Source organism: Rattus norvegicus, chromosome 1 (genome assembly GCF_021556685.1).
Source record: "Rattus norvegicus strain SHRSP/BbbUtx chromosome 1, alternate assembly SHRSP_T2T, whole genome shotgun sequence".
Taxonomy (NCBI): Eukaryota; Metazoa; Chordata; class Mammalia; order Rodentia; family Muridae; genus Rattus; species Rattus norvegicus.
This window is the reverse complement of record NC_141534.1, coordinates 9697404-9720965: the sequence shown is the minus strand read 5'-3', so window position 1 is coordinate 9720965 and position 23562 is coordinate 9697404. Positions and strand designations below refer to the sequence as shown.

At 43.5% G+C, this 23562-nt stretch overlaps 1 protein-coding gene across 8 annotated transcripts in view; it reads right to left on the bottom strand.

The window, feature by feature from the left end:
- Positions 1-23562, bottom strand: part of Hivep2 (HIVEP zinc finger 2) — a 199729-nt gene that overhangs the window by 12798 nt on the left and 163369 nt on the right. For all 8 annotated transcript variants that reach the window (NM_001440165.1, XM_087551830.1, XM_087551827.1 and 5 more), the window contains 3 exon segments: positions 3134-3288; positions 4187-9734; positions 10496-10540. In NM_001440165.1, coding sequence (NP_001427094.1) covers positions 3134-3288; positions 4187-9346 — 5315 coding nt within the window. In that variant the 5' untranslated portion in view covers positions 9347-9734; positions 10496-10540.

Sequence of the window (23562 nt, the reverse complement as noted above, 5' to 3'; positions counted from 1 at the left end):
AAGAAAGCACTTCTGAAAGTTCTTCGTATAGCTTCCAAAGGTAGGCTAACACACAAAATTCTTTGTTTGTTGTGAAATTCCTGGGTGGTATTTGACCTAGAGTTGTTTGGGGTTGTTTTTTGTTTGTTTGTTTGTTTGTTTGTTTTGTCTTGTTTTGTTTTTCCCCATTTGAAGAGGCTTTTGACCATACCCATCTTGCTCTAGCTAATACTCCAACAGGTACAAAATCAAATTCAAATTCAATTACCCAATTTGTATAAGGCTTTTCAAGATGAAACGTCCATCCATATATTGGAATACCAACTCTGCTATGAATAAAGTGTCATCTTAGCATGCTTGGCATTTCGGTAAGCACTAATCAAAGGGGAATATGGGCATTATCACTTTCGCATGCCCTTTACCCTTTCAAAAACATTTCAACTATGGCTTGGCCTTACAACTTGTTTTCTTCTCACATGTGCATTTTACAATGAATCACAGCACATCCTCGAGGCACAAAAAACCATTCTTCTACATTCAATTTTGCTCTCTGTTCCTAACAAGTATGAAACTGCTTAAAGGGATATGATGATGTTACAGAAAGCCAATATTTTTCAGAAAAGGATACTCTAGCTTTATCTGTATTGGGGTTGTACTGGCTGGTTTTGTGTGTAAACTTGATACAAGCTAGAGTTATCTGAAAAGAGGGAATGAATTGGCATAGAGAAAGTTCCACAAGATTTAGCCATAAGGCATTTAAACAAAAAAATTAGTGGTCAATGGAAGAGAGAGCCCAGCCCATTTTGGATGGGGTCATCCCTGGGCTGATTGTCCTGAGTTCTAAAAAAAAAAAAAAAAAAAAAAAACAGGTTGAGCAAGCCATGAGGAACAAGCCAGTAAGCAGTACCCTTCCATGGCCTCTGCATTGGCTTCAGTCTCTGGGTTCCAGCCCTGTTTGAGTTCCTTTCCTGATTTGCTTAGGTAATGAATGGGAATGTGGAAGTGAAAGCCGAATAACCAATTCCCTCAGTAATTCGCTCTTTGGTCATGGTGTTTTGTTGCAGCAATAGAAACCCTAACCAAGGCCAGTTAGTGCCAACAGAGTGGACAATGGCCGTGACGGACCTGACCATGCTGTGGGGTAGATCGTAGAAGGACTTTGGAATTTTGGATTAGAAGAGCCATTGGATGTTAAGAGTTGTAATGGGATGTTCTGCAGGAGCTTGAAAAGTAAGAATGCTGAGGGCAGTGTACAGGATGGAGACCTGGTTTGGGAAATCGAGAGGGAGATTGAAGACTCTATCAGGACCATTTGCTATCTTGAATTGAGGTTCTGTGGTACTGACTAGCTGAAGATGAAGAAGCAGCTGTACTTAAAAGGTGCTAGAACTTCTACATCGGAACTTTGCTTTGTCTTAGGTGATTAACTCTTATAAAGAATGAAATAAAGTAAAATTCTACATAAATCTGTATATGAGGAGAATGTCTTCAGATAGCCTATTTACTCTATAACACTTCTGAAGACGAATAATTCTACCTGATACACAATGGATTTTGAAAAACACTAATTTAAAGAAATATTTATTATCCCTATCAACTAGATAACCTGGATAATCTAGTCAGTAATTCAGGTCATTGTTGTTACCACTTGCAATCAATTAACTTAAGAGGTGAGAACATGCTGTTTGGAATGAATACCTGGTTACCAGAAATTGGTAGAGAATTAGTTCAGAGATTAAAAAAAATGACTGGGTTAGAAACAGAAAAATAAAAAATATGATTTTCCTGGATTATCAAAACACAGTGGAAAAGGGTCCCAGAAGTGCCCACCTCCCCCAATTTATGTTCTTTGATAGCGGAGATGGACTCCTCAAAACATACAGTAATCCTGATGGCCACTGCAAACCATATACACTAGTACATATGAACATATACGCAAGTTCATATGCACTACTTTGAAGACAGCTGTTGCATAAAAATATGGTGACTGGGTCATGGAGACCTGAGAAACCTGTCTCTAGGGAGAGACAAAAATCTACATTCTTTTCATTTGTGTAATGATAGGACAGATGTCAAAAAGCATCGATGCAAAATTCATGCACACACGCAAGTGTGGTGAAAAGATTCGATCCCTGAAAGAAGCAAAACTCCAAGGGCAGTTCAGCCATGATAACCAACTCCAAATGGGTAGAGCTATGAGGAACTGTGTGTCATCACCAGTTAACATTTTTATGGTCAAAATGACATTTTATCCTTCAAATACCACTGGAATAAAAGTATGCTCATGAAACTACGTGATTTATTAGTAGGTTGGAGAGATAGGACTAAATTACATAATCCCCCAAATATAATTAGTGTAGTTAAATTTAACTAAAATCATAAAACCATTGAGCTAGACCTCTTCCATGGATTATAGCAACTAATGTATTTCTATTGAAACAACAAACTAGCTATCACATACACTTATATTCTTTTAATTATATATATAAAATTATATATTATACATGTTATTTTTACACATATCTATTATTTGATACATATATCGAATATATATATCATATATGTATACACACACACACACACACACACACACACACACTATTGGCCCTTACTACTTGAGCTCCCTTGGCTTAGAACACTTGAGAAGAGGTCATTATACACCAGTGGATAGAGAACACAGTGAGCTAAATGAGATACCTTGACTTCAAGAGCCAAAGGATCATGGGTGGTGGAAGTGTCAGAATCCCATGAAAGTCTGAAGTTCACAGAAACTATTTCTTAGAAATATTCAGAATTATACATGGTTCCACTCAGGTCAACACAGAACATAGATATGTCTACGTAGTAACTCATGAAGTAGTGTAGGACGAAGGGACATGAGAAACGCCATGAGGCTGCCAATGTAGATTTCATACAGATTTAGAGAAATGAGAACTGAAGGCAGAGACTCCATGCACAATGGGACCGAGCTCACTGAGGGCAGGTCCTAGAAGGGACCTGTAATTGCTAGCCTTCTCCAGCAAGCACTCTTCGATTTGACTGCAAAAGGAATTTCCTGTAAGCATCTGCAAGATCACACACTATTTTCTAGTCAACCATTCAGGGACCATTCATGACAACTTACAACCAACCCAACACTTTATGTTTTCCTTACCCCCCTTCAAAGATCTTAATTCGGATTGGCTCGGTTTGTTTGGATCCAAGATCTTTATCTCCGTGAATCTCTCCTTTCCCTCTTTCCTTTAAGACATTTCCCCCTAATTTCCTTTCTAGTTTGTTGCCAAACAAGAAGGGTGCATCAGGTTTCATCTGCAAGATCAGAAGAGAGAATCATTTCACATGCTTTCTCCAGGATAGTCTGGCCCTTGTGTCCTGCCCATTACTCATCCCTGCAAGTTAGCTTAAACTCTACGATAAAAGGCTATGGATTTGGCTGCAGGAAACAGAGACCACCGGGGATAAAATCAGAGGGAAAAATGTCAGTTTCCATACGGTCAATGTTTAAGTGCACAAACCCTGAGTAGCTCACATTTTCTCTGCACAGTGTTCACAGAGATTCCCAATGCATGCTCTATAATTTGAAGGGGCAAGTCAAACAATCATGTTAAGGAAGTAGTTTCAAAAATCAACGAAGGGAAAATAACCCTGGCATAGCGTCCAAAATATATTTTTCAAATCTCTACTTTTTTCACTATTAATTTTGTTTACTCTACTGTTTAGGGAAAAAAAGTCAGAAAAAGACAGTAACTGGGGAAAGCCATTTTTGAAAGAGATACATAGAATATAAATTTTAGTCAAAAATACACTTGATATCAGTGATGACATTTGCCTTCCGAGAACTAACATCCTCCACACTTCCTCCGAAATCTTTTTTTCAGCATCCATTCCATGTTTTATTTCCTCATTTCTTAAAGTCCCAGAATTCCTCATGTCTGCACTATCACTCATGAGGCAGAAGGGAAACTGACCAATGGATATTTTTCCTAGCAGGAGAATTTCCCTTATCTGGGCTAACATGAGCACTCCCATCCTTTGAAGCTTTTCTGGGAACCCTCAGACTAAGGGCAGGCTATGGCGTCTCCCATCTGGATACTAAACATTCCTCGTTACTAATACATTCCTAGTACATTTTAACCTTCTACCCTTCAGTCTACGTGTTATTTGACCCACAACACACCATACATTCAAACCCGGAGTCTGTTGTTACCTGTGCAAACTGCTTCCAGGCACTGGATGATGTGAGCTTGCCAGTTCCGGGCCTGTGCATAGCAGCCAGAGTGTAAATTTCGGCGGTAATTTTTTGTTTGGATCTCAGGAGGGCCAGCGTGGTCTTGGTGTTCAATCCTGATGGGTTTGGGTTACAGGAACTAATGCACCATGAAGCATAAACGGAGGATTTGAAGGTGGCCTGTTGCACAAAATTGGGTTTTGTATAATTTAAGAAGCACCAACTCACAGTAGTTGTTGTCCGCAGACTGGGGAACTGAAGGATCTGCTGGAAATCTGCCACGTCTGTGAAAAGAAGAGTGGAATTTGCCACATTTCCTCCCGGACCAGAGGCCATGTGGACTAGCATGCTGACTGGCAGCTTGCGGGCCTTCCCTTCGTCTTCCTGCTGACTGCCTCCTGTGGGCAGCGAAGAGCTCTGGGGGCTCATGCTCATGTCTGACGAGGTCTCATCGATGTCCAGCTCATCGGAGGACTCTCTGCTTTCTGAGGGCCCACTGAACTTCCGTCGCGGCGGCGCCCTGGAACCTGAAAGTATCTCCCTGTTGGGAGGGAAAGGCCCGCTGGCAGCCGGATGGTCTTGAGACGAGGAGGGTGACAGGGAGGAGAAGGAAGATGACCTTGACTGAGAGCTGCCGTCCTTCGGCTCCGAGGCACACCCTTGCCTCACGAGCTGGGGCTTCTGGGGGCGGGAGAGGCCCTTCTTGATGTCCGAGTTGGTTAACTCCACAGCACTGAGCTCTTCTACAATCTGCCCGTACATCTTCTCCTCTTTCACCCGTTTCTGTTGCTTGGTTTCCATGAAGAGCTCCAAACTGCTGGCTGGAGACAGCATCCGCTTGCTTCCTCCGAGAGAGGCCGCGCTGTCTGAGGTGGACGGTAAACACAAGGGGATGGAGGATTCCAAGCCCAGGGGTAGGGTCTGAGGTACTTTCCAAAGAGGGTATTTTTCCAAGCCTGTGCGCTGCCCAAGCACTTGGGCTATGTTAAATCCTATCCCTTGCATGGCCGCGTTGGTTACCAGTGTTCTTTGGGTCATGTTCTCATCGACCTTGCATATGACAATGGCGGGGCTATTCTGTCCAAGTATCTGAGAAATGCTTGTGTACATGACACTTCCATAGGATGGAACGTGGGTCTGGATGCGAACAGGAACCACCGTTCCCGGTAGGGACTGCAAAGGCCCAGCATTTTCTGAGGCAAAATCTTCTCGAAGAAGCTGTTCAGTGGGCGGAGCCTCAGTGGATTTACTGCCAGGGTCTGATGGAAACTTCGGAGGGAGGTTCTTGGAGTGTAGCCCTGATGCTCCGGAATAGCACGGGTAAGTCTGCTCTTTTGCATGCGGATAGTCAGCAGATTTCTTTCCAGTGTGTTCTGCTACGTGCTCTAAGGAATAGCTAGAATGAATGTCAGCTTGGAAAGGAGGCTTGCTGTAGCTGTTCTGAGGGTGTGGAGTGAAGGGATGGGGGAAATGCGCCTGCCACCAGGGAGGCTGCTGAGCTGGCAAATGAACCATACAGACAGTCGGGTACTGAAACTGAAACAAGGCATTCTGGATAGGAGAAAACGGGACCGCGTCTTGATGTGGAAACAGGTGCGGTTGTTCGGGTAAGTGCTTGCCTGTCATGTAGGATGTTGGCTGAATCAACGGATTTCTCAGAGATTCCTGACTGTCCATGTGCATGATCTGTTGCTGGGCAAGGTGGAGCGGTGGCCCTGAGCTCAGCTGGCCACAAGGACCGACCACCTGCTTCCCTGGGTCATCCCCTGGCAGGGGTGGGAGCACAGTGGTCCATGCAGCCCTGAGGCCAGCATGCAGCTGCTCCAGCTGCTCCTGCTTGACGCTGGGGTCCATGCCGGCTTCACCTTGGGCAATTTCTGGGGAGCCACTGAAGGAAGCCTGGCGTACCAGAAAGCATTTCTTCCTCTCCCGGGATGGCGATAATGTTGATGGGGATGCTCCCGCCACTGGAGCATGGGACAGGTTCCCATAATCAAATGATTTACTCCGTATTTCTGGGACTTCCGTCGGGTGAGGACAGGGCATCTGCTCAGAGGAGCAACGCCGCATTTCTTTCTGGTGGTGGTGACCCGGGACAGACAATGAGTATGAACCCGCGGGGACAGTCAAAAACTCGGAATGCTTCCCGCTCTCATCCTGCTTGGGAGGTGCGGTGAGCTTGACCGTTTCGTCTCTGTCAAAGGACATGGAGAAACTGGAACTGTGGGATAAGTTGCTTTCTTGGCTGGGACTCCGAGAGAGGCCGGTGCCTGTGGACTCGAAACTGGATTCCCCTGAGGAGTGCTCCATATCTGCGAGCCTCAAGCGTTTCTTTTTGGGAGGCAACTTCTCAGCAGGGAGTTGAGAAAGAGTCTCGCTTCTCTGGGGCCACTGGAATTCTTCCACAGGCTTCTCGGGCTCCTTGGTAGGAGCCTCCTTCTCCTTCTCGGGCTTATCAGGTTCTTCTGTGACTCTGATTTCGGGGACCTGGATGTTGTGTTGGCGAACAAGCCTTGGTTGCCCATGGTAGGAGTGCTGAGGTACCTGCTGTGAAGGGGTTGGCCTGCTTCCACTCTCTGCACCATCCCCTGGAGGAGCCCACTCTGGGCTTACGGGGCCTTCCAAAACCTCACTGTCGCCCATCTCAGAAGGTGAGGGGGTCTTGTCCTGTGTACTGACTGCCATTTCTGTTGACTCAGACCTTTCGAAGGAATTGGGCCGGCTCAGCGAGTTTGTGTGCTGAATCACCGAAATCACATTTCCCGGAGGCTTCTTGCCCAGGTCTGTCATCTTGTCAGGATCACCAGCCGAGGGCAAATCCTCAGACCCAAGAGACGGACTTCTAGACGGCAGCTGGGGCCGGGCCAGGTCTAAACGATCGGAGTAACCATGAGGAAGACTCTCATGTCCAGTCATGGTGAAGCCACTCCTTCCTCCGTCCTGCAGCTTGGAGTCATACTCTGAGGACATCATGCTCCCAGGAGCACTCCCCATGCCACCACAGATCATAGGCGTATCCTCCTCGTCCCCTACACTTTTCTCCTTCCTGCGCTTTCTGTTCTCGCAGGTCGTCCCGAACATGGTTGGCACTCCCGGCAATGGCACTGAGGGGTCCATAAAATATTCCCCTCCATGTTTGAAGGTGCTCAAGCAAGAGATATCTCTGTAGCTCTGTTTTGGTGTTTCAGGGTCTTCCCACTTCTTATACGGTTTACGGCAGGCATCATAGTCATAGCCAGACCTATCTCCGGGAACTAATTTCTTTTCCTTCAGGGATGAGCCGGCAAGGATCTTGGGTACCCTTGCAGGGTGCTCAAACTCCATGTGACCCTCTTGCACCGATGGCAGCTCGAAGGCTGCCTGTCGTCTAAGCATGCGCTGGGGAGGTATGCCTACAGTGCCGGGATAGAACACGTCATCAGAGCCCGTCATCCTTTCATCAAACGAGTGGCTTCCTCTCAAAGAAGGAGGGATGCTTAAGTTAGTTGCTGAAGAAGTTGGCATTGAGTTGCTTCTAATAAGGGGTGAAGAGTCCACGGGAGCTTCTAAGAGAATGGGATTGCTGCCTGGGAAACTTCCTGGGTAAGGTTTTCCTTCATTCCTAACAGATGCCGCCATGGCTTGTGGCTGCCGACACTCACTGTTGAACTTCGTGGTCTTCAACATGTTGACTTGACTGGGGTCCATTTCTCCTTTGCTGGGAATCAGCTGTGTGATGGGATCTTCAAACATCTTGACCTCCAACCTGGTGTTTACATGAGGTAATGGTTCCACGAGGCCCCTCCGCCCCATGGCGGTACGCTCCTGACCCGTGGGGGTAACACTGAGTGTATTCCTGGGACTCAGTCGACAGTACTTCCCAAAGATGATTTCTTCGTAAGACTTTGCGTTTGTGTTGGGTGGGCTTATCTGCTGCTCTGCACTTTCCGAGCGAGAAAAGTAGCCAGAGTCTGTGCTCCCCTTGCTGTGTGGGCTCAGAAGGTTGAGGGATGGCTCAGAGTCTTGTCCTTTTTTCTCTGACAGTCTCAGTGCAAGTTTCTGTTTCACTGTGTGAGAGTCATCGGCCTTAGCATTCAAAGACGGGTTTGGGAGCATGTCAGGGCCCAGATACTGAGAGCCCTCATTGGGTAGCGGGATCCCACTTTTGGGGATAATCAAAATTGGCACCTTCATCGGACCTCCCAAGGATTCTTCCAAGGATCCGGGGTAGCCACCTCTGCTAGCAATGTCCAAAGGGATGGGAGGGCCGGGGCTCACTTTGTCAGAAGCCTCAGCAAATAAAGAGCTCTCCTCATCCGTGTCTGTGCTCTGTTCACCATCCGAGTGGATCTCTGCTTCTACATCAATAAAGCCAGCCTCCAGGTCCAGCTTAGACACAGATGATTCGGTGAAGGGTACCAAGCCTGCCTTAATTGCGTGGGCATGAGACTTCCTGTGCTTGTACAAATTGCTCTTTGTCTTGAAAGAGAAACCACAAGGTATACACGGATACGGCCGCTCACCGGTATGGGACCTGATGTGTTTCTTCAGGACACTTGGTTTTGCACATGCCCTGCTGCAGTACGGGCAGATGTATTTGCCCGGCTTTTTGGGTTTGTGCTCTTTTTTGTGAGCATCTTCTGCCTGTTCGATACTTTTCTGGGAGTATTGGCTGTAAGCGGGGTTGAGACTTGAGATCTTTTTTCTAGGGTAACCACTACTGTGGCCGTGCATTGGAAAAGGAAATAAGTCCTCAGAGGCCACAGATGGCAAAGGGCCAGAGAAGAGCCAGGGAGGGCCCTCGAGGCTCTGGTGCGGCTTGTTGCTGTGCATCATGCCCTGGGGCAATGAGTGCTGAGGGAAAGAGAGCGAATGTTGGCATGGGTAGGGACTCGGACGGTGTGGTGGGTATTGCTTCTCTGTGACTTGATGTACGCCCTCGCCAGGCGAGGCCAGCTTCCCAGAACCGAACAGCTGAGCTGAAGCTACATTTCCGATCTGGTCAGGATCTATTTGCGGTTGTCTCTGCCCTTCCTGACTGCTGAAAGTGCTCATCTTAAGACCGGCTGATTGTTCCTGCCTCCATCTACCTGACACACTGTCAGTTTCTCCAGACCTTGAGGTAGCTTTTTGTCCTAGAGCTGTGTCCCCAGTGTCCATTTTAACACAAGGTCTTAAGTGCTACTTTGCCCGGAAGCCAAGCAGACTCATGGAGGTGTCTCCAACGCTGTGCTTTGTAAAGCTGGGTTGCTTCTGCGTTCCTGGTCGTCTGCAAACGCGTGGATTGTTCCCTCTCTCTCTGGAACCTTCCAGGCTCACACTGGAGTCAGTGGGCATTGGATGCCAATGTCCTGGAACCAAACTATAACAGTTCTCTCCATCCTAGAAATGTCCATCTTCAAAAGCAAAGTGCAACGTTACAAAGGATTCTTATGGCATTTAAATCTCTCTCAACTAGGATGGGACTGGGATGATGAATAGTCCAGGAGAAATTCTGCCCATCAACTCCAGCAATGTTCAACAGCCAGTTTCACTGAAGTGCAATCACCTGAAGGAAAAGAAAAGTGGTTGTCAGAAGAATTGCCCAAGAGGACAGCAAGACCAATGGGAAACTGTCAGCCTCAAGTTGGAGAAATTAAAGTGTTTTTCACTCCAATAATTATTTATAGCTATTGCATTATCTAATTAAAAGTTATTAATTTTAATCTCAGACAAGTTTTATAACTATTCCTTCATTTTGTTTAGGAAGTGTATGTGGGGGCCAGAGCTCAGTGACAAAGAGGCACGCTTAATATGCATGAGGTCCTTGGTTCCATCAAACGGACGCATCAAAAAACATTTGAAGGACACTACGCTATTCAATAATATTTATAACATATGATTTTTAAAGCCTTAATTAGAAACCTTAGCGCCATCCCTAGACAAGTTTTATGGCTTGAATGCAGGAGAGTATTATAATAACTCTATAACTTAGATTAAGTTACTTACATTTCTGTACTAATATAGGATTTAAAATGTAAATAATAGATATAATCAATTCTATATAATGCATATGTAATAAAACACACCTACATGGAATTTAATATAATTTGTTAATACAACACAGGGGTATGTTTATAGCTTCGAAACGGCAGTCAGCAGAACTAGATCCAAAGATCCAATACAGAAGACACAAAGATCATCAAAGGACTCTGGAGAGATCCGATTGATGTGTTCTGACAGAACTGTCCTGAAGCTTCCTTCGTTTCCTGGAAAGCGAGGCTTGCTTTGGAGACAGTGTAAAGGGCCATTTAAACATGGAGAGATTACCTGAACAGTTGAGAGTTCTCATGGGCATGATTGTCCTGACACTTCCTGCGAACAAAACAAAGGCCATTAGGAACAAGCCACTCCAAAGGATAGCACTGTTAAACAAACACAGAAAGTCTAACGTTCATTTCACTGAGGAGAAAAGTTACAACGCTCCATGCAAAGGGTATTTTAGATCGTGCTATCCTAGTGCTACAGCTTATGCTGAGTGAACCACAGCCAGAGGAATAAGAGCTGAGCCATTGCCTCCTTTACTGCACACATTTAGAGGCTGAGGGATGTGAGAGATTTTGTTCGAAGACAAGAAATTTTAGAACAGTTAGAGTAGGCATCCTCCTGTAGCAAAACATTTGAAATAGAATTCAAAAAAGTCATCCCATTTGCAATAGCTTCAACAACAACAACAACAACAACAACAATAACAACAACTACAAAAGAATATATTTAACCAAAGAGCTGAAAGATCTGTACCATAGAAATTATAAAACACTGATGAAAAAGGCAGATAAGAATATACAAGAACTTGGAAAGGCCACCAGCTCCCTGGGTATTAAGAAGAAATATCGTTGTATGGCTTTATTACCCAAAATAATCTATGAATTTAATGCAATGTCCATCAAAAAGCCAACAGGCCTTCTTCACAGGCACAGGAAAATACAACTCTAGAATTTACACAGAAACACACACCGTGATACGATTTTGTTTTAAAAAGGATGAAAAATTGGCGGTGGAGGGGGCACTATTGTGAAGGCTCACTTGGAAAAGAGCTTATCAGCCAGGAATGAATGGCACCTGCACACACATGTACACTCACACACAAACATGTACACACAGGAGATGGAATTTAATCGTTGGCAACAACTCTTATGTACCTGAAGAAGATTATAGGAAGTGAAATGAGAGCGAGAGGGATGTAAAGTATAACGCTCCTTTGTGGAATGTCTCATGGAAAGTGAGGTTATACTGGAACATACTACAGACTTGGGAGGGTAGGGGGAGACTACTGGGTATTAAGGGAGTAAGGAGAAAAATGTGTACTATGATGTAGGGAAAAGAATACTGACCACTATTAAAACGTGAAAAATGACTTTGAGCTAGGTTTAAACTACACAATGTTAATATTGCATGGTGACCCTGTAATTGAATGAATTTTGTTTTATGTAACTTAAACCTAGTTAAAGTTTTAAATAGTGATCGTTATATTTCCTAAGACGTGTGTGAGTGTGTGTGTGTGTGTGTGTAGCAAAGCTTTTAGATTTTTAAATAATTAACTAATTTCTTAGATATTAAAATTTGATAATAGTGTTAAAAACAGTATCTAGGATTTAAATATTTAAATGGATTGTTTACTTTCACAGTATTTGCATAACAGAAGAGTGAGGGAGTCCCTCAGAGGAGGGTGGCCAGCTCAGCTCAGGAGAAGGGACCAACACCTTGGTCACTGTTGAGAATTTAAATGAATCCTGGACTCCCATCAAGGGGTCATTAATGTGGGACCCGGTGGATCCTGAGTCTGTGAAGACAAATCTTAGCAATCGGATGTAAGTGGTGGTGTCTCCAAGATAGCCTGGGTGGTAGCTTACTGAAACAAAACAGCTGGCATGTCTCTGAAAATCCCTTTGCTGAAAAGCGACCCTCGAGGATGTGTCTGGACAAGTGCACAAAGAAATGTGTATGTGGACGAGTAAAACATGGCTCACAGAGGAAACAGACCCATGAGGAAGCAATGCAGGCACTGACACAAAGACTTGCTCAGGAGACAGAAGTTAAGTGCAGGAAAACTTACTGCCTTTGAGTATGCATAGTATAACCCACTTTAATAAAAAGTGATGGGAGCCGACAATGGGGGCACACGTTTTTAATCCCAGCACTCGGTAGGCAGAGGCAGGCAGGCCTGAGTTGGAGGCCAGCCTGGTCTACAGAGCAAGTTCTGGGACAGCTAGGGTCACACAGAGAAACCCTGTCTCAAAAGACAAATAAACAATCAAACAAAAACAATAAATAAATAAAGAGTTGAAAGCAGACGAATTCAGAGGTTCTGTGTTGTATGTGTGAGTGTGTGTGTTGCGTATGCATGGATGCTGAAGTGCTGTGTGGGTGTTGTGCTCTGCATGTATGTGCAGGCTACAACCTCAGGTGTCAGTCTTCTGATGCTGTCTGCTTGTTGGCCTGTGTTTGTTTGTTTGTTCTTTTGAGACAGGGTCTCTCACTGTCCTAGATCTTTCCAAGTACTTTGGCCTGATCAGACTGACCCTGGCTTGTCAGCAGTGGGATTGTGAGCACATGCCGTCATGCCTAACTTTTCTATGTGGTTCTGAGGACCGTGGTTGTGAGGTCTTCATGGTTGTGTAGCAAGGTCTTTTGCCACTGATCCGCTTCTCCAGACCTCCCACATCTTTTAATAATAGTAGAGTTGTAGAAATGGAGCCAGATGTTTGTAGCAAAATGGAACTTCCAGTAGTAGTTATGACAGCTAGAACTTTAAGTCATGAGTATTGAAACTAAACCACAAGCATATTAACTTTGATTTTTTCGGGAAGTTTGACCCTGACTTGAACTTTGTCTCCTCGTGGAGATGTTGCTAATTTGAAAGAAAAGTGATGGCCTTAAGATTTATCATTGGGAATTTATTCCAATCAATTCTAGGCATGAGACTAATAAAAGTCCATGGCACTGCGCTTACACTGGTAAAATCAAGATTTAAGATTGCTGTAGACACAGCCTGTTTGGGACGTCTAGAGACAAGTGTCACCCTGGAAGATGGAGGCGGAATTTGACTGTGACTCAGAGAAACACAGGGGGTATCCATACCTGATGAGTTCCACCCAAAGGCAGATACACTGGAAGTACTATAAACATTATCTCCAAGCTATACTACATTATATTCAATGCATATGTGAAGTGTAAATAAAATTACACTTCAACTTCCAGATATCTCTGTCTGAATATATACACTCATACACATACATATATATGGTGTACATGTGTATGTAATAGATATAAATAGATATGATTATATATAGAGCTAGAAAATATATATAGAGAGATATAGATATCTATGTTCAAATATTCTAGAACTTCAAACACAGCTAAGACTGTTGGACTGGTCCTGAGCACTTCAGGTGAGGAAGACTCAACCTACACCAGCTATCACTCACGATACATTTGTTTTACACCAACACAAAAGGCCGCACGTACATTATCTCACTTGGTGTTCATGACCCATAGAGGCTATAGAGGAAGAGATCAGGAGACTGAGCATGGGGACTGGAATCTAGCTTGGCTGACCTCTGAACACCAGCCCTGGTCATCTGCACACTCTAACGTCTTAACAAAATTTTAAAAATCCTCTCTCTTCACTGTTTTTCTCCAAGCATTTTCACCTAGCCCCAAAATTTCGCTTCCTTAAAACCCTCAAGTTTCGAAGGCTCTAGAAGAAAATACCTCAGCTTTCCAGGTTGGAGATAAAGAAAGTGGACACTTTTCTTTGTGGCTTCTTAAGGAATAACTCCATAATTTAAATAGTGTTCTAACCAGGACTTAAGACAGTTCCTTAGGAGAGTATGAGAAACCTTCAAGACAAATTGCTTTCCTTTGTTCTTTTTTTTTTTGGTTCTTTTTTTCGGAGCTGGGGACCGAACCCAGGGCCTTGTGCTTCCTAGGTAAGCGCTCTACCACTGAGCTAAATCCCCAGCCCGCTTTCCTTTGTTCTTTAACAATCATTACTTTAAAGGAAAATATGAACCTCAGAAGTGAAAATTAGCATTTATCACTTCCCATTCTTGGGATGACACAGAATATGTAATTTTGCTATAGCAGAAACTTCAAGTGAGGTAAGGACAGAATTTCTTGAAAAGAAAGACTATAATGTACTCATGTTTTCATTTGACAATGAGATAGTTATCGTTCTAAATCAGACAGCTACCATTACATTCTACAGCACTCAATTAAAATCATTATACCAGTGACTAGACACATACCGTTCATCCTTGCTGAGGACAAAACACAACATAGACCAACCAAATAAAACTCCTATCAAAGAATAAGCCTATTCTGAAAATAGACTTCAGAACAAGGAGGGGAAGCCCATATACAATTCCAAAGCAGACTTTTGGATAAGTTCCTTGTGATGCCCCACTTTTTAATCCAGGAACACGATCTCCCAGAACTTCCTTCCTACTCCCAGGTCCTTCAGGAAGACCTGTGTGGCCCTCTCAGCTCAAGGATGGTCTGATCCACATTCACCTAAAGGCAGAGTCGGTCTTCTCGAGCCAGTGAAATGTTCAAGGCAAGATAGGGCGAGATAACTCAGTAGGCTAAGAGTGCTTGCTTGCTTGGCTGGTCTGAAAACCCGAGTTCAACCCCCACACCCAGGATCCGTGTCAAAAGCAGGGCAGGTACACTTATATATTCAACATGCATGTTACACACACACACACACACACACACACACACACACACACACACACACACACCCCGATGGAATCAGGAGTAAGTTCCATTCCGTATGAACCTTTTACATATGATTTTAAACATACTCTTTCAGGCACTATTTTTGGGGAGTCCTCAAACTCACTGATAGTCATAAATCATTGGAATTTTCTGAGACAGGAAAGGTAGGTGGGAAAGGGCAAAATGTGCTGAGTCCTTTAGGGAATTTCAGGATCACACTGAAAAATACTACAGACACGAAGGGACATGTGAACCGCTCGACTCGAGTCACTTTTCTTGGCTGAGAAAGTAAACATGATAGGAAGTACTGGCCATTGACTACACGTGTGTGTGTGTGTGTGTGTGTGTGTGTGTGTGTGTGTGTGTGTGTGTGTGTGTGTGTTTCTTTACACCCAAGGCAGGCTCTGGGTATTCTCAATAGTTTGTGCTCTTTTCCTTCACGTATGCCAAGGAATGGAAGTCACTCTAAAAAAACACAAGACTTTCAAAGTTAAATCCGGCATGTGACGAAGACACGTCTTTTTTGTTATTTGATATTTTTACTAAGAGGTTTAATTTTCCAAAGGAAACAAATCCTTTGGTTTGTTTTTTTATTACTAAAATGTAGGATAATGGTCATAAATGGGAAGACATTTTATTAGAGTATATTAGGGAGGAAAGTATAATAGAAAACTCACATCAAATGAATTGTTGAGTCTAGGAAAGTATCATGGGATTGGATATTATTTCAAACGTACCATTGCGTAGTTTAGGATTTGAGTTGAACTTTCTTGATATTGGTCTGCTTAAAAGCCATGAAGTTCTATAAACCTGGTTACTTACAGCTATATTATTTCTTTATGATCATGTATGTCCATTTATCATATTTTCAAAAAGCATGTTGAATGTAAATACTAGCTCTCCCCAATCAATTAATATGCCAAAAAATTCAATAGCAGAGCAATTCTTATATGAAAAGAAAACAGCTACTTATCATTTTATTCACTGGGATTTCTTTTTATGGTAACCAACCCCTACACAAAGTCAATTTTTGGCACTTACTGCCAACAAAGGACTCGATATTCCAAGCACAGTCTCACATTCAAATTTTAATTTTCCCCAGTGTTTCAGTGCGCTGAGGACAAAATTCAGAGCATATGGGTTTAGGGGTTCCTGTGGGTGGGGTGACAGCCAAAAGGTCTCTCTGCATCAGAAAAGACAGGCACCATCCTGTTGGGCAGGGACACTTTTCAGAGGATGCTTGTATGGAAAAAGATATTCTATTCTGGGTGGCTGTGACAGGGTGCCTCTGTGTGTGTGTGTGTGTGTGTGTGTGTGGTGTGTATGAGTGTGTGTGTGAGTGAGTGTGTGTGAGTGTGAGTGTGTATGAGTGTGTGTGTGAGTGTGTGTATGCGTGTGTGTGAGTGAGTGTGTGTGAGAGTGTGTATGAGTGTGTGTGAGTGTGTGTGAGTGAGAGTGTGTGTGAGTGTGTGAGTGTGTATGAGTGTGTGTGAGTGTGTGTATGAGTGTGTGTGAGCGTGTGTGTATATGAGCGTGTGTGTGTGTGTGTGTGTGTGTGTGTGTGTGTGTGTGTGTGTGTGGCAGTAGAGAAAGCAGAAGCAAAGGGCCACAGCATGAAAGAGAGGCAGCCAGACAGGTGGGCTGACCTGGCTCAGTGATGGAGACCTACTCTACTGTGCCTCTTTTTTGGCTGGGAAGAGCATTATCTCACAAAACAAAAAGTTTACCTCGGGAAATTAATCCTCACTTGAGTGGTAGCAAATGTTAAGTGACCATTGCTAGATTATCACATCCTAAGTAGTAAAATGACAGCGGACGACAATCTCAGCCTCTTTGCTTCCGATTTACCAGCGAGACATTTCTTAAAGTCAAGATGGCTCCACAGCTGCGGCTTGCCGTTCTTATTGTTTTGGAGAACTGCACGGCACTGTGCTTACAAACAAAGCATACAGACTTTCCCATTGCCTTGCTGCATTCACTGAATATTTTAAGAAACAAATGAGCTCAGGCATTGACAGTGTCCTTCAGCTGGAATTCTGGCCCTTGGGGGTTGGGGGGACCTGAATGGTCAGCAGTTTAAGGTCAATCTTTGCTACTTAGGGCAGCCTGGGCTACAGGCTGATTTAGGGAGCAGACAACACGCACGCGCACATGCACACGCACACACACGCACAGGATCATGACTTGTAAACGTAGGTGTCACCACCACCACTATGATACGATTGATGAATTACTGCTCAGAAAAAGCTAGGTCAAAAAGTACCAGGAGGTAAGGGACCTCTCAAAAAACGGAGGCCAGTGCAGATGTTCAGATGAACACAGATTTCCTTGAGATCGTTTTGGAATGGCACTTTCCTCAAAGATGAGTTATGCAAAAAATGTTTCTTTTTAGTAAAAATCTCCACAAAACCTTTCTTCTTTCCTAAAATGGCTAAGTTGCCAATAGGAGGAGAGAACTGTGTATCTTCTGGAACCCTGCCAGACAACTTGGGAGAACTTCTGTGAAACTCGAATCATGAATGGCAGCCCCGTAGTCCGACCTGCTTGCAGTTGAACTTGACCTGTAAGAGTGTGGAGGAAACAGAGACGTGTTCTCCCAAGCGGGCAGTCGTGCCACCAGCATTGCAGATGTAGTCGAGGCATGTGACTTACTTTGATTCTAGCATGGCACTTTTAACGTCCAAGCCTAAGATTTTTAGAACCTCAGACAGCTGTGATATCATTTTTTCCAGTGACCTCTTTCCCCAATCGCACTGCAAAGGCTGTTCTTATAAGGGTTGGGACTACTAAGAACTTTATATAGAAATAAACTATGCCAGAGAAAAAAGTACTCCCAAATGAGATTCTCCCCATTGAGAAAGTCACAATTAAAGTAAGCCTATCGTAGAAATCAAAAGAAAAAACATCGGTACAACACACTTCTCTCTAAATGGAATCCACCTGTCAGGTTGAGGGTGCTTATGTCTGTGTTCACTGCAGGTCCAAACTGCTCTTCAAATACACACGGAAAAGGAAAGAATAGTGAACTTTAGTTATTAACCTCTTATCCTCATATCAGTAAACTGCATCACAAACAATGTCTCTGCTTCCCAACTCTCTCCACCAAAGCTCAGAGGCAACTTCTGAGAATCTGAAGGATGAACAGGAACTAAATGTCAGCTGCTAGTCTGACAGTTAACTTAATAGGCAGGCTTATATTTCACCCACAGAGGCTGCCAGCTCTTAAAAAATAAGATGTGCGATTATATCTCTCAAAAGGCATTACTTTGATTTAAAAAAAAACTCTTTTAACATAATGCAAATCTTTGAATGAATACCTGTATTAAAGGGGAATCCCTTGTAATGAAGCAGAAGCAATTTAAAACACAATTCTATAGTTACAACTGGATGTAGTGGGGCCGGGGAGACAGCTCAGTTGATAATGTGCTTGCTTCACAAGCCTGAGGACATGAGTCGGATTCCCACACCCAAAGAGGTCCACACTTGCAATCTCAGCGCTGGGATTCCAGGGCTCACTATCCTAGAATACTTGGTGAGTTCCAAGCCAGAGAAAGACTGTCTCAAAAACTAAAGTGGACGGTGCCTAAGGAAGAATACCCCAAGCCAGCCTCCATGTGCGTGCGTGTGTAAGTATGCATGTGCAAGTGCACACATATGTGCACGAAAGGCGCAAAATCGAATCAAATCAAATCAAATGCACCAGATGTGGAAGCGGTGGCCCTGCAAGTCCAGGCTGCCTCTCTGTCTCCCAGCTTCAGAGATTCCCCACAAAGCTCCTACCAAGAGCCGGCAGGTAACTTCAAATGCTCAGACAGCCTCATAAAAGTTCATTTCTCAGCTGCTACGTTCTGTGCTAAAATTAAATTTCTGAACTAGGAATCCAAAACTAAGAAGGAGATTAAAAAAAAAAAAGAAAAAGAGAAAAAGAAAAAACTAGAGCCCCTTCATAGATGCTAGTAAGTAATGAAGAAACGGACTTCATTGTACTTTAATATTTATCTAAATCTAAAGAAATCAAAGAAGATCACATTCCTTAACCCAAGTATATAATTAACAGTCTGAGATGGTTTGGCTCTATGCATAAGAGGCCAACAAAAATACTATTTATTATACATCTTTCTGTGGTGTTGCCTGCCTGCAATCCCAGAATTCAGGAAGCTGAGGCAAGAAGATAAGCAAATTCTAAGTCAGTCTGGGCTACACAGTAAAACACCATATTAACAAATGACAGCCATGCCCACAGAGGGACACTGCATATTTATGATTTAAGACAGCAACAACACATTGGTCTGTAGTGGGGCATGATGTTTGCAAAACTTTTACCGAAAGAACTGAAGAACCACGACCTAACAGTCAGGTCCGTGCCTTGTCCCTGAACCACTTCTTACAAGGATTTCAAGGGCTGTCACCCCGCCTCCCTACCCCTCATCACCTCACTGTACCCCTGAAGTAGGACTTCGGGACACCCTGTGCACTTTAAGATATGAATCATTGCAAGCAAGCAGGCCCACTTGGTTCCTCTAAAGACACAAAAGGCACAAAAAATAGCTTCTGCCATTGAGGCAGAAGCCACGTCAGCAAGCAGATGAGCGTGGGTGGCCCGATAAGATTCCACTGCAGCAAACAGCAAATTATTAAGCAAATGCTGGGTTTATTTTCTGTTTTAAACTTGGCTCTCCTTGCCGCAAATCAACCGGCTGTGAACACTCAAAACGACAGCCGTCAAGCTCCTCTCTAACCTGGGAATGTCATCAAAGACAAGGAACAGGACATGGCTGCTTGCCGTTAGAGGGACGGCGAGGATGTCTAAAAGCCAAAGATGAAAGCGAATAAAATAAGATACCGCCATCCGCAAATATCACCTCTTCAAAAAAAATGGAATTAATTACAAAAGAAACATGGATGGTCACACAGTCTCAGAAAGAAGGAAACCCTTCTTTTCTCTCACATGAGAGAAATATCATGTACACAACACTATCTGTATAAATGTGAGCATATACACAGGCCGGGACGGTAGCACATGAAGAATGGAGACCAAGAAAGGCTAATACATGCAATAAGGAAGAAACTGAGTCCAGATGATGAATGTGAGTTCCAAGAGGCTATAAAGTCAATTGTTTTTCCACTTCTAAGTCCATTCTGGATTTTTGAGCATGGGGTTTGGGGGGAGTGCATAGAATACATTTGAGGCCAGAGTGTAGGGTTGGGGATTTAGTTCAGTGATAGAGCGCTTGCCTAGCAAGTGCAAGGCCCTGGGTTCCGTCCCCAGCTCCGAAAAAAAAAAAAAAAAGCAAGAAAAAAAAAGAAAAAAAAAGAGAGAGACCAGAGTGTAAAGTTTAATGTGAAGCCCCACGGCTTCTGTCTCGAATGCCTATTGTAATTGTACAACATTTCATTGAATTGCATCATGGGGTGTGATGGTTTTTATTTACTTGAAGTTTCCTTTTCATTACTACTAAAAGTTTTTTGTTTTTTTTTTTTTTTAAAGGGGACGATAAAGTCCCTTAGTAATTGGAGCTTATTATACGGAAGGAAAAAACAGACAAACATGCAAAACCCATGGCGTTTCTCAGAAAAAAAAAAAAGGGAGAACAAATCAGTGAGCTCTTTTGCATTCAAAAAGTCATCCAAGACATAAATGGGCCAAGATGCCACAGATAACAACAGACAGTTTTAGGCAACAAGTTTGTGCAGTTTTCACTGAATACCCATGACTGGCCATCCAACAGTCACTACCGGAAGAGGTAAGAAAGGGATGGAGAGAGCTCAACTCTCAATCAATCACAGCAAACCCCAACTTACTATTACTGCCAGCCATTCCACAGACCAGGCATACTCTGAATGGCTGGCAGGCTGAGACCAGGGAAATGCTCTCACTTCTGGCTGTACGATGACTATGGGAATCGGGACATATTCTTCTCACACCGCATCCTTAACTCTGAAGTTTGAGATTACAGCTCCTCTTTCACCCAGGAAGACCGGTTCGCACTGAGAGGAGGAAAATGGATCTAACAGATGTACAACTGAGTGACTTAACCTGACTTATTGCAAGTTTGGTCTTCTCTTGAAAAATCAACAAACCGTAGTGACACTGTTGTGCTCTGACCTTGTAGGACCTTCCCAGGCATCACCGTGATCTTAAAGCAGAGATTCCAATGATATTAACATGAACGTCACAGAATTGATTGGAGTGAGTTTGCCCAGACAGGCCATCAGTTATGGTCTTACAAGCTAGGCAATTATTTTCACTATTAAAATGGAGACCCAGTTAAACCCTCTTGGAAAATTAATTTTCCCAATTAATTTTAAGTGAGCTTTTAAAGCTTGGCTTCTCCCTCAAAATAAAAGAAAAATATTTCCCCCAACTGCTGGTTTACAAGCTTCCATTTCCTAGAAACAGATAGTTTATGTGACACATGGTTGTTACAATGAAAGCGAAAAGAATGTCATTAAAAACTTTACTTTTATATTATTAGACATATAAAATCACCAGGTGACAAAAGTCACTTTTAATAAATACTGGTTTGCCAGGAAGGGTGCTGATGAACGTTGTTTAAAAATCTCTGGGTCACAGAAACCCAGTGAACTACGCAAGGCTAATGAGTCACGGATCCTGGGGGAGAAACACAGCCACCACTTCACTGAGCCAGCATAACCTTTAGCTACTTTCTAAATATTTGTCATTAGACCCACAGATAAGTATGTGTCCTCATCCCCAACCAAGGAAACTTCTCTTTGAAACAGATGGACACCATTACAGGAAACTACAGCCCATCCAAATGCAGGCTTGTGGAAGGGATATACCCAGGTGAGAAAACTCCCACATCTAAGGCTCAGGGAACATCGTGGAAGAAGGGCAGATAAGGACCAAAGGATCAGGGAATTTGCTGGGAGACTCTCCTGGTAACGTCAGAAATCACGCCCATAAAGTCTCACCAACAGGACTGCCTGAACATGAGCTGAGCAAGGACAGCACCAATACACTTGCAAAAATAGACAGGGGAGCCCCACAAGGCAACTAAGGAACACTGAGAAGAGCTGACTCCCTGGTTATCCAATACCAAAAGGTCATCCCTGAAAACATACATATTTGTAATATCATACAGACTAAGCAGGTTAGATTTAGGAATACATATGTACACACCTTTACACATGCAAGAAAAATCAAACGCAGGAATGAGGCCATGCATTTGAAAGAAAGCAAGGAGTGGCAACAGATACGGTTTGGAGGGAGGGAAGGGAGGGAGGATGGTGCGATTACACTCTAGTCCCGAAAATAAAGGGCTCCTCTAAACTAGATTTCTTAGCATGAGGTGAGTATGTCTTCTTTAACTGGGTACAGGCTGTCTGCTCTGTCTCTAGCAGGGCTAACTCCTTACTCCTTAAGTTACTATTGAGAGTATTTTCCAAACATTCATCTTCAATGTGTAATTGAAACTTAGAAAGCCCAAGTATCCCTGTTTCTATCTAAGTGGTTTCTTGGCCTTTTGTTGTCTTGGAAGAAAACAGCCCTTCAGATCAGAGAGTTACCTGTGGATTGTAATTTCATTAAGTTAGCAAGATAAAGAGAATACTCCTCGAACATAGAGAAATGGGTATTTGAAGATTATCCATTGTCTGTAGGACTGGTTGTCCCCAGTCTCTACTCTTCCTGAGTAATTCTAAAAGACAATCTAATGAGACTTCAATGAATTTTTCAAGAGCCTTATTGACAAACCTCTCTGGCACCTAGAGGAACCTCCAACGACGGTCTTTATTCTTTTTCTCTCAAGTTAAAAATATATACTAAATCAGAGTTTTAAGGAAAGGCTTAGACAAATCTGCTAGCCTCAAGATAAGAACTCGCCAAAATAAAATCAGCCATCATTTGAATAAATTCTACGACAACAGGACCAGTAGAACATGCCACAGGCATGATTTCTATGTCTCTCAGTGAAAGGGAAGGTTTGAGCATGGCCTCTCTGACAGAAGGATCGATGCTCCTTCTCAGCTACAGGGTGGAACTGTAATTGAGTTTTGAGGGTAGAAGATTTGGAAGTGGTGCAAGACGAGAGAAGGGCACAGATAGCGATGTTCAAGAGGTGTCCTGTGAATATTACAAGCTTTACTTAGACACACCTTTCTCCTCATAAGAAAAAAAGACTCGTGGCTGGCTCACTGTTCACCTTTGAAGAGTCAAGAGTGCTAGTGTTAAGTGTCAAGTGGCTGTGAGAAGCTAGGGAAGATCTTCATGCACTGAAAACACACATGCAGACACACACACAAACACATGATTACACACATCATACACATACCATGTACACACATAAGCATATCTACACAACCAAAAACAGAAGCACATGCATGACCAGAGACACATACACATAAACACACGTACCCTCACCTACACCACAACACACCCATGCACACATATGAGCACACACACAAACTCATACAGCAAACACACATAATACACACCACACAAATGCCCACTGCATGCACATACACACATAAGTCCATGCATATACAAGCTACACATGGACACAAAAGCAGACACGAGGACACACGCAAACTCATGTAGTACACACACCACACATGCATGCACACACTATCACACCAAGTTGAATAAGGTACAT